Below are 12237 nucleotides of genomic sequence, written 5' to 3' on the forward strand. Positions count from 1 at the left end.
CAAAAGGTGGACGGGAAGGGGGGTGAGGGGAGAGGAAAGTTTTACGGGGTTGGGCGGCCGGAGGGTGAGGGGGGTGCGTGCGCCTTATTAATTTATTGCTATGCAGCACGTCCCTGAACGTGCAGTACGTGTATGTTTTATTAACACGCATCGCATAAAGTGAAAAAGAGAAAGAGAGACGGAGAGAATGAAAGAGATAAGAGGAAAAAAAGGAGGAAAAAGATTAGAGAAGAGAAAAGCAACCGAGTATATCAGGTGTGTTTGTATGTATAACATATTACGTACGATACCGAATAGATTGTAATAAACCTATTCATCACCAATCACTTTTACCTCACCTGAATATTGATGCGTTATTTTATTTTATTTTATTTTTTTTTTATGGTCATACGTTTTGTTGCGATAAACGGATCGATGTACCCGTAACTGGATGGCGAAGTTAGCGACAAAAAAAAATTGATCGACAAACAAATGTGAAAGTAAATTTTCGTAGATTGTTGTAAGATCGTTTCATCCGCGGTTTTGGTATTTCACGAATCGCAAGAAGCCGAGGCTCAGAATCAGAGGAAAAATGAAGGTGACATTTCATGGGTTCAGCGGCAGCTGGACTCGAGTCCTTGAAATTCAGCGGAATGTTCTGGCTTTGGTGAGGGAAAAATTGTATCGGCACGTTTTCACGAGATTCGATCAAATAAAGAATCTGTATTTTTTCTATAACATTTAATTACATGTCTCAACTATAGTTATAACATTTAAACTTAATAATTCTTTGATCGTATACACATAAATTACATGCATATATAAATCAATCAGGCATATGACGATGAATAATTGGACCGATCTTTCGTTATTCAAATCGAACGACGATTGTTATTAACCGCACGACGTTAATACTTCGAATTTATCGTATCCTCGTTTTCAAGATATCCGTGTACATTGTACAAAATTTACATGTATATATACATATATACGTAATGGGAAGGATGATTTTCAGCGAAAATTATAGAAGAATTGATGCGATAGAGGCATAAAATAACGTAACAAGGAACCATCTGAATTTCTCCTACTCCGATCTCATCGAAAATCGACCACTCGAGCATCAAATTTTAGGTTCAGGATCTCAAGTTGCGAATTTCGTTCAATCATCCGTACGATTTGACATCCCCCTGCGTACGAATTGCATCGTCGTATTCTTTGTTTCTCGTCTAGGTCATCCCTTAGTCGGCCTGAAATGCGTGCACGTGGGTGTAATTGTAGTGGATATCTTTTGTTCATAACGTACCGCTGCCGGCTACAAGTTATAAGGGACAAGCGATCGAACCTCGAGGGCCAAAGGGCCGAGGGACTGTGGGGATGGCGTGTAACGATCGTATTCTCATCTTTCTTTACCTACTACTGTTCCAATTTTACCTTCGTTATCTTTTCTCTTTTTCCTAAACGAGGCTGAAATCAGTATAGTGGCAATATTGATATACCTTGAGTCCGCATTGTCGCTTCTCTCTTAATTATTATTATTCCTGTCGGGCCGCTGCTTCAGCCGTTTTATGTATAATACAGTAAATGCCCCGATATCTCCTTAGATGTAATTTGGGACAAGAGAGAGCGAATTCTTCTCGTACATAATCATCCTAAATCGTTGAGGACAAATTCAAACGTCCCTATCTCGTTCTTTTCGATTTTCGTAAAAATGAAACTTGGAAAAAAAGAAAAGAACCAGATGAAACTTAACAGGACCTCCAAATTTCTTTTGCTCTAACTATCGTACTCATTTTTATCATTCAATCGCTATACATTTTACTCATTCTTATTGAGATCATAAATTTTTAACCTCAAATTTCCAATCAGGTGAAAATTTCATAGTTCCTAGGTGACTTTGTAATCCACCCTCAAACGTAAAGGACTCGTTCTGTCTACTTTTCGTTCTTTCAAGGTTCAGGACCTGAAGAAACCAGAACTTTTGGTTAGACGTGCGATTGAAAACTGGGGATTTGAGGTTAGAAAATAGTCACCTCAACGTTCAGTTTCTGTATTTATATTACAAATAATATTAATGATTAACATCTAATGAATGGGTGGACTTTTTGGGGGATGCTACGCAACGATGTCCATATCTGTGGAAGAGTTTGATGTTGTCGGCGCCAAACTGCCGAGCGTATCTTCGTCCGGAAGTGGATGATGGCAGGCAGGTGCAGGTGGGCTCAAGGGAGGCAAATGGGGCGATGATAGCATTGGATCCCCGCCGTGAACCGGACCCCCGGTATCGTCTTCCATTAAATCTTCTAGCTGAGAAATACTTAGCGTCGAAGTTTCCGTAACCACATCTGGGATCTGCGAACAATTTAATCACCATTTTTTTTCGCGATCGAGGAGAATAAATAAAAAACTATGCAGGGAAACATCTGACAATTGCTAGATAAATTCGCTTCGTCGTTTTTGGTGACGTATTTTGAAAAAAAAAAGGGAACATGAAATTTTTAAATTGTGCGAGCCGGTCAGGGGTCAGGTGATATGGAGTTGAAAGCTCCGTGCGTGATATATCGAACTCTCTTTCCCTCTCGCCTTCTCTCTCCGTCGACATTTTGGGAAATTCGAGAGAATCGGGGAACACCCTCAGCTCCAAGCCCTGTATAGGTACGTGTGTACATAGGCATGTACTACACACACATATCTATGTACACCCCACCCCATGTATAGACCCTAACATCTATACCCCGAGGCGTTGATATCCTATGATTTAATTTCCGGCAAGGGGAAGAAGATACGACGGTAAAATAAGTATTTACTATAAACCCATGTATACCGATATACGTCTACATGTGCGCACATCTAATACCGTTCTCGCGAAAATTAATTTTATTACTGTGGATTCGAATTTAATATCTATCAAACGAAATGAAGAAAAAAAAAACAAGTTGAGGAATTTAATAAAAAAAACGCGTGAGACAAGAGGGAAAATTCATAACTGTCAATTTCACGTAGATTTCATTTTCAGCGAACAAAGTTCCTTGCACGTTGCTAAAAACCACATTCATTGCTGACGGTTTCACATAGATACTGCGTTAACGAGTGGGACAATGATTGTTATTTATTACACTATAATTTCTTATCAAATCTTGTTCACAAACGATATGAAATTTCACGTGCAAGAAACGTTGATTATCTCGAGCAACGTCGTGCAACGCGAGTGGCGGATCTGAAGTGGATTTTAGCTACTTCGGCATGCAAATACATTGAACACTTCTATATCTAAATCGGACTTTACGAGTAGGTGACAGAAAAAACAATCCAAAAGAGATAATCTTCATATTATTCGCGAAGCTTTTAATCTATCCACCTATATTAAGAATTTGATAGTGTTCAGATCGTTCAGAAGTTGAACAATTCTTATTTGAGGAAGCTTTTTTTTATCTTGATTTTTCTACTTGATTTCGATTCATCGATTGACTTTTTTTTTCACTTCATGTCTGTGCACATATATAGATAATGATAGAAGACAGTTCGCATTGTCCATTTTCTAGATACACATACACATTTAATGGATAATATATGTCGCAGATTAAGAAGAAAACCGAATTTTTATTTCATACATTTATATAATTTTTTATTCCGTTTTTTTTTTCAGCAATACCGAGATAGAGTTGTAATTATTTCATCAAAAACAAAGGGAGATGTTTCGATTGAAATTGAACCAGGAGACGGGAAAAACAGTGAAAAAAAAAAAGAAAAAACGAAAAAGAAAAATATATGAACTGTCGCGTGAGCGGCCCCTCGGAGCTAACAACAGAAAAAATAAAATCGAGAGGGAGAAAAAGAACAAAAGAAAGAAAAAAATTGAGCTTCATGGAACGAATAAATAAATGTGTGTATCAATGTACAGGGTGTTCACCAATCAACGCACCTCCTCGTGCCGGTGATCTCGTTTTGAAAGAATAAGACGATAATGCTTAGTCGAAAAATGTCGAGGCGCGAACACTTTTCAAATAAAAACCGCGCAAAGTTGACCAATAGGGGGCAGCGACAGGAAAGAGTTCATAACTCATTGCACGGGTCACGCTGATTGGCTAGCTTGAGCCAATGTTCAGCTAGGAGTCCCTGTCACTGTCCCCTATTGGTCGACGTTGAACGGCTCTTACTTTGAAACAATTGATTCCTCGACATCTTCGCACTGAGCATTTTTTTCTTATTTTTTTAAGACGAATTCACCGTTACGAGGACTCAGTGTGTTAATTGGTGGGCACCCTGTACAGGTTAGAATACAGGATGCGTATACAACGTTTCTGGGTAAAATAAATTTCTTCGATAAAAAAATATCTCGCTCGTATTTCGTTTGGTGAAATTGGTGTGTTTTAATTACCGAATATATATATGTATTGATTTTATTAAGTCCATTACATGTATATTTCAAACCCACCGTACAGGGTGGCGAGAGAGGGCGGGGGAGGAGTCGACGACTTTGATACGTAAATTTTCTTCAATTAATTGCAATTAAAAATAAAAAAGAACAAAAAAAAAAAAGAAATTGAATGAATAAAATGTTGGCCAAATAAGATAAAGTATTTTTTGTGGTAGGAGAAAAAAAAGTAAAACATATTTTCAACACGCTGGACAAGTTTTGAGCCACGCAAAACTATAGCCGATACGACTGATGTGGTATAACTGGGCCGAGAATCAATCAATTCCCTTTCGATGAAATTATTTACTAGTCCATGGCTGAAGGATAAATTATTAATGACGTTATAGAGCATGTATGTGAGTATTTGTTTTACATTTATTCAATCACGTTGAATGCGGACGATAAAATTGACCGTGTAACGGAATGCGTGTCACGTTATTGAACGACCGGGAAAAAAAATGGAAACAGTTTTTTCATGTTCATTCGAACTAGCCGAATTTTTTCGGTCAACGATTCGATTACTTAATCTGCACTGGATTTGTAGGACTGTAAAATCAGGGTGGGGAGAAACTTCCTGTTCGAGGTGGGTGAGAAAAAAATGAAAAATTGAGGCCGAAAAAATTTGTAAATCTCGTACCTTTCTTTGCTCCTGATGTTTGGTTTTGAGGTACGAATTGTTCAATACAGTAGCCGATGTGGAAGGCCAGTTGAAATCAGAGACCGGCAGACCGTGCGACTTTGCTTGAAGTTCAAGTTCTTGAACGCGCAGTAAAAGTCTTCTGTTCTGATTCTCGAGCTGTTTGTGTCTCACCTCGCTCTGCTTCATCCTGGTCAATTCGTTCTTCAATAGCTTTATGTATTCTACCGAAGACTTTAGAATCGTACCTTTGTTCGGCCTTACGTCTCGGACGATTTCGTAGTACCTGCGTCAAGAAAACGGTCAACGTATCTTATCTACGGTCACAAATTAACATCACAAAATCAGAGAATGAAAAATTAAAGAGTTTCTTTTGACCGGGCGTGATAATCACCCTCGTTAAAATCTCAAAAAATAACACGGATACATGAATATTCAATAGCGGGGGACCAATTATTCTCTGGTTTTTTTTTGATTTTTGCTTCAATATCGACATCGTTATTCGCTAATCTTACGGGTATATAGACGTATAATTTTACACCTATAAATACCTTGTTGGAAAACTTTACCATTTTCATCTGTCCAGCTAATCGTTGCAGAAAAAGAGAGAAAATAAGAGAGCAAGAATCATGACAATCGGTATCGTTGATCGAAGAGATTATTTCAATTTCTGGATTTTTTATATCGAAAAAAATTACGATTTTCTTTTCTTCGACCAATTTCAAGTCTCGAATGTTACGCTCGAGTCAAATTACGACCCGAACTGACTTGATAATTATTACAAGTTAGGAACGTGAGTGTGTGTGCGGTGTGCATAATCGTTGGTGTAAATAGTCCAAGAATAACTCGACAATGTATAGATTAAAAAGAAATAGAAACGAGCGTATAAAACTCGGTTAAGTCAAGTTAGCCGTACGAGTTAAGAATTTAGCTTGTAACTCGGTCTGTGCTAGTCGCTACGCTATCTGTGTCATATTTACTCAAGGATTTAGTGCCGCAGTATATATGCCTCGCGTTATCGTCACCGGAGTGAAGTGTGAAGTTTTACCCACCCTACATCATATACATATATATATGTAGTACATACATATGGATCGTATATATATTCGTTTGCTCGGAAAATTATTCGTCATTTGTATTACAACTTGGTTGAAACGAGGTAAGTAGATGACGAAGAAGGGATCGCGGTAAAAAAAAAAAGTTTTCTTCCCTCGCCGCCCCCCTTTTTCGTTTTTCCGGCTTTTCTTTCATCTAGCCAAATTTGCGGAATTCGGAATGGCCGGTGAAAAAAAAATGAAATAATCAGCAATTTTCGTTGAGGATACAAACAGTTGATAATTGCGAAATAATTATTATTCTTTTCCTTCTTAGGAGAGATGAAAAAGAGAAAAAAGAAATTTCACCGCGCTTACGAACGCTACGTAGTCCGCGGCGAATGACGCCCATCGTGCGATGTAAGATGAGGGGTGAGAAGGAAGTTCTTTGAAGTAACTTTTAATTAAAGTCTTTCTAATTGGACGTAATTACAAAATATATATTATACATAGGGCATGTATACCTGTATATGAATAATATATAAGGACTTTGGTGATACTGCACCCTTATGTGCAAAAGATCTTCGTTCATTAATTTCACTGTTTGTTTTCTCTCCTTTTCATTTTCATCTGTCTCTCGTGTGTTTCGGTAATTCTTATTCTCGTCTTCGCATGTACGCGGAATTTCAAATTATCGACATTTCGTCTTTTTTTTTTTTTTTTTTTTAAATCCTCTGTCGCTAATCCTTAATTCAAAAATACTTACGGGTCGTTAGTTTTTGGCAGAAGTGTCCCGAGCTCCTTTATTCTGTCGTTGATGTTGAACCTCCTTCGACGTTCGACTGAAACACAACGAATAAGGATATCGATCACGAGGACTTTAAAAATCACTGCAGATCCATTAGCGTTATTTCAATTCGCTCGAGTTTCTCTACGTGCCACACGAGACTTTTCAATATATCCTGTAACTCGAGTTGCAGGAGGAGGAAAAAATAAAGTGAACGAAAAAAGAAACCAAATTTTGAATACGATTAGCGGAAGGAATAGTTTCGCGTGGTTTTCGTTCTCGCATACTCGATTGCGTTTAATTTACTAATGGAAGTATGATAGAAGTTAAATCCTTGTACATACCTCGTACACACATTTTAATCAATGGTTACACGTAATACGACGCGCGTCAAAACCTGAGTTTAAATAAGGTACGAGCATATAGTTCGTTGTGTCGAAATAAAATCTGGAGGGAGAATCGCTTCGGGAGATCGAGATGAGAATCCCCTCGTATTCGGGAAAAAAAGACGGAGCGGAGGGAATAAAATTTGAAAAAAAAAAAAAAAAAACGAAAAAAGAGTGGCGGAAAAATGATTTTCCCGACAAATTACGAGCGAGCTGCAGCTTTATGTGTGTAACGGACGAAAATTTTCGCTGGTTTTTTTTTTTTTTTTTATTTCGTCGTTTTTACCCGGCTTGTTATTCTAACTTAATAAATTACAATGTATAAAACAAGCGAATGACACGCGTCACTTTCACTTTTCTGTATTTTGTACGTGTAATGTAGGGTACGAACATGGTAACGTGCGTACAAAAAACAAGAAAAAAAACAATAAAACTTCCATGTAATCCTTTTTTCAATTCAGACATCAAATAATACCTACAACGGTGTACAGCACAGCTGTATATTTCCACGTGGGTGTACGTGTGGACTAAAATATCAAAAATCGCCTTCTTTCTCTCCCCTTCTCTCTCACTACTCTTTTTCAGGTCGGGACAAATTATACGACGACTCCCGTATGCGATACTTTTTTCAATTCATTTATTATTTAATTTTTATTTTCCTCTCGTTCGTTGTTTTTTTTTTGTGTTTTTTTTCTGTCGTTTTCCTTGACTACGGATAAAGAGAAAAATTGAACTTGCTGAATATTCGAGTGTCCGATAAAACCGTTCGTACATTGTACGGGGTTTTATTTATTTTTCTCTTTTTTCAAACTTTTTTTTTCGAACTTTTTCACAGCGTCTGCAGTTGCAGACAGATAGTAAAAAATTCGCGATGTCATACGTACGAGAATCATCATCAATTTTCGATCGATTTGATGAATCGATATTCGATTACACACGCAGCTTTTATTATTTATTTATCAAGGTTGATCGCTTTGATTTTTCAATTAGATAAATTACGCTCCAACTGTAACGAATATACGATTAAGACGGGTAGTGTTACACGTCACACAGATCATACACTTTGTACTTCTGCGTCGCGATAGATTAGATTGTGTCTGTCGTATGTATAATACTTAAACAAAAGTAAGCAATTCAGATTGAGTTTTCTCCGTCGTTTTAGTTCACCTTTTTCCTTTCCTCTTACATTTTATTTTTTTTTCAAACCCAACCTCACCCTTAGCACACCACCCCGACAACGCACGTGTAATTCGAGTGGGATGTAGCTACCAATAATTTGAAAAAAAAACAAAAAAACAAAAAGGAAAAAATATCTGCTCTTTTTAATGACCGATTGGAGAGGGTGAATTTCTAAGTTTTTTTCAGGACTGTAAAAAGTTCGATTGACGCGATTATGCTTTTGTGAAGGGTGACCTGATTAACGGAGATCTAGATTCTCCTGTTTTTCAGTTGACTTTAATTATGGGGGTTTTGGTTGAAAATGGGACTTTGATCATCGGGTATGTCAGTAGTGTTCGATCGCCTCATAGATTAAATGCGTGATTCCTGCTCGCGTTGTGTTCACAGAGATCAGATCGCGATCAGATAGAGAACGAAATCGAACGCTGTGAGAATTTATGACAGTTTATAAAAACGTTCATTGCGACGTATGTAATATCATCGATAGCACCGAAAAGGATTAAATATTGTGAACTGACGTGCATCGATAGTAATTTTCCTTTAGTGATTTCGAATCTTATTTGTGCTAGAAATCTTTTTACGTCCAACCGACGAACAATCGAATTGCGATGATTTGAGAAGGAGAAAAAATCAATCAACTCCGAATCGAACGAGATGAAGATTCAGCTCTTGAAATTTTTCAGGGTCACATTTATGTTTTTCGCTATATAATCTGAAAGATTTTTTGTTCGTTCCTCAAGAAACGGGGATTTCTAATTTAGGGTAGCTTCGTTCCCGTCTTTCCGTAGGACATGTGCTCCTGGATCTCACGATTCCATGTGTGAACGAAATACGATAGATGTGAGTTTAGGTTGCGCTGCGATTGCCGTAAGGAAAAATCGTGGAGAAAAGTTATCGGAATTTAAAGCGAGACTTATCAATCAAACGTTTTTCAAGGTATCGCAGCTGTGAGCGCGGATTCTTTTGTTTTGTCGATAAAAATTCACCCCGATATCTCAAACGGCAGCTGCAAAATATAGGTACGAGAGTATACCCAATAAATCATATATATATATATACCTTCGAATGCGATGTATCGTAAATGCGTAAGGTGGAGTCGCCAAATTTGGTCCCTCTCCGTTTCTTTTCTTACAAAAAACGTCGTCTAGTTCTGATATCCCGAATCTGAAGTTAGTTACCTCATTGTCGGTAGGCCATGAATGGCAAAAAATTGGTGGCGAAACGCAGATTCTACGCGGAGATATTTAGAAAAGAAAAATGAACTGTTCACGGTGAGTTTTTAATTGAAATATTATCGGGATCGATGAAATATCGATACGCTTGGCTTATTGAAACGAAAATTTTTGTCAGAATGAATTGTTATTACGTGCGTTTGAAACGGTAGAAAAACTGTTTTCGTCGAATTGATATTTAAGCAGATTTCCGATATCGTCCCCGGAACAATATTATACCGTTCTCTTCATTCCCTTGGTTTACAATCGTCTTTGATCCCTTATAACACAATCACAATCATCCCTTGTAATTATTCCTCTTTGCTCAGTTGGGGTCTGACGAAAACTATTGACCATTTCTCCAAATTTTCGATCAATGAAGAAGGAATATTTCGCCTAACGTTTGACGTTGGATTCATTATTCTACTTGTGATAGTTTTTTTTTTACATACTTTTCAGAAAAAAGGGGACCATATTCGGCGAATCTACCTTATCGATTCATCCCAGATAAACTTGTTGAACTTATTATCCTCGAATCGAACTTTCAATATCGTCGAATAACGAGAAAGATAAAATCAAAAAGGAATAAAACGCGAATATACACTCACTCATGTTGTGGTTGTCTTTCTTCTGTCTGTCTTTGGCCAAGGCGTGGATTTCTGCGTCTGTAAGAAGAATTGGTTCTGGTTTTATTTGTAGATCTGGTAAGCTGGACAAACTTCCAGATTGGCTGTCTTTTAGTCCATCACCTAAAGAGCCGGTTTCGAAGGATAAAATATCGTCCAGCAAATCCTCCGCCTGTAATCAAAAAGGAGAAGAAAAGAAACGATTAGATTCAACACCGTGATGAAATGATCGAAGTTTTTTTTTTTCTCGTACATCAAATAAATGTTTCAGTTGTTTCACAACTGCGAGCCCCTCCCCCCCCCCCCCCCCTTCCTCGCCCTAGTCCCTTCCTTATCGATTGGCCGGTGAATGATATAATAATGATGATAACCACCAATCGAAAATTTCAAGATGACAATGAAAAAATGTCAGGGCTATTGAAATTTGCTTAAAAATTTGAACTAACGAATTCAGAGCGATCGAAGAGATAAATCCGTTTTTTGAACGGATAAAAACCGAACTGGAATCCTTTAATTCATTCTCAGAATGAAATATTTTTCTTTCCGTATTCAAATGTGGAAAGAATTTTTTCAACTTTACGGCGAATGGGATTCCAGACGATAAGAGTACGTCCTTCGTCGCCATCTGAAGGTTAAGGTCGATCCATGGATCGATGGAGATGATCTAATAGATCCGTGCAGTTCAATTTTTTTTTGTAACGACCTGTACGACGGGGCGTCGAGGAGAATTTCAACGTTGTTTGAATACATCGTTGAATTTTCTGCACAATAAGTGCGAATTTCTTTCGCTTCAAGAGGCTCTTTTTGAGCGTTGATATTGCCAGGCGATTCTTCTGTTTTATAATTCTCTCTCTGCTTTTTTTTTTTTTTATCATCTTCCACTCGTTGTCAGTTACACGGGGCTATGCATATGTATGCGATATTCATTATACCGTATTTATACCGCGCTAAACCGAAAAGCATTCTTTTCGACAACTTCTCAGTTCGGTTCAACTCAATTCCCCCGCCCCCAAGAGATATGATAATTTCAAACGAACTACTTCACTTCGCTCTTTCTCCAGACTACTATTCAAACTATGAGTGCTACATACCTTCCTTCCCTCCCCGTCCCCAACCCCCACCCCCCCAACGCCCCGCGAATATTTTAAGAATATAACAAGATAAATCTTACTTTGCACTTTTTTGCCTGAATTTTTTTTCGCTACGAAGAATCTCGCGATCTTTTTTTTTTTTTCTTTCTCAGGACAACTCGTAATACAGTAGGACAGAGAAAAGGAATTTGCCGCGGACGTGTAATCGTTGATATTCAATAGTCTGGTTTTCTGTTTTTTTTTTTGTTTTTTTTTTCGTTTGTTTGTTTTTTGCATCGGGGAGGAAAAAACTAGAGAGAATCGGGACGTAAATTTTTCCTCGTGCGTTCGACATTCTCTCGATTATTACCGACGACGATCGTTTGTGAAATAAGGAAATTTCTGCATCGCGGGATTACATTAGCCGTAAACGTGTAGTTATTGCACGAAACGCTAATGCTGCATCAAATATCAAGGCAATTGCTTTTACGTAAATCGCGTATTGCGCAAACAATGGTATGGCTAATGACCATACACATCGCTTGGCCAATGACGGACCGTACTATATACAGCTGCGGACGAAACTATCTGTGAGAAATCTTTCGCTCGTAACGACTCCGACTCACATCTCGCCAACTGCGAAACACGATCGCGAAATCCGAAGGAAATTAGTTTCAAATCATTTTCGATATCGAGTGATCGAAAGTTTGTACGACCCTGTCAACAGAAGATGCAATTTGCGACGATGAATCGGCAGAGGAAAAAAAAAGGAATCGAAATAAATGAATAATTGAACACAGAAATTTTCATTCCAGAGTCGAAAACAATACGCGTTGGTGATTCAGATATCCATTAATCGCCGTAGACAAGTGTAGATTACACTGTGAGTTTGTCAAAGAGAAGAAAAAACAAAA

At 37.9% G+C, this 12237-nt stretch overlaps 1 protein-coding gene across 3 annotated transcripts in view; it reads right to left on the minus strand.

The window, feature by feature from the left end:
- Positions 1-682: 682 nt before the first annotated feature.
- LOC105684009 (microphthalmia-associated transcription factor) overlaps positions 683-12237 on the minus strand; it is a 34146-nt gene continuing 22591 nt past the window's right edge. For 2 of the 3 annotated variants that reach the window (XM_012397062.3, XM_012397060.3), the window contains exons 4-7: positions 10236-10425; positions 6831-6906; positions 5031-5316; positions 683-2328 (exon numbers count right to left, since the gene is read on the minus strand). In XM_012397062.3, the coding sequence (XP_012252485.1) occupies positions 2092-2328; positions 5031-5316; positions 6831-6906; positions 10236-10425 (789 nt within the window). In that variant the 3' untranslated portion in view covers positions 683-2091. The remainder of the gene's footprint in view (positions 2329-5030; positions 5317-6830; positions 6907-10235; positions 10426-12237) is intronic. The other variant, XM_012397061.3, reaches the window with a different exon arrangement.

This window comes from Athalia rosae, chromosome 5, assembly GCF_917208135.1.
Source record: "Athalia rosae chromosome 5, iyAthRosa1.1, whole genome shotgun sequence".
NCBI classification, from domain to species: Eukaryota; Metazoa; Arthropoda; class Insecta; order Hymenoptera; family Athaliidae; genus Athalia; species Athalia rosae.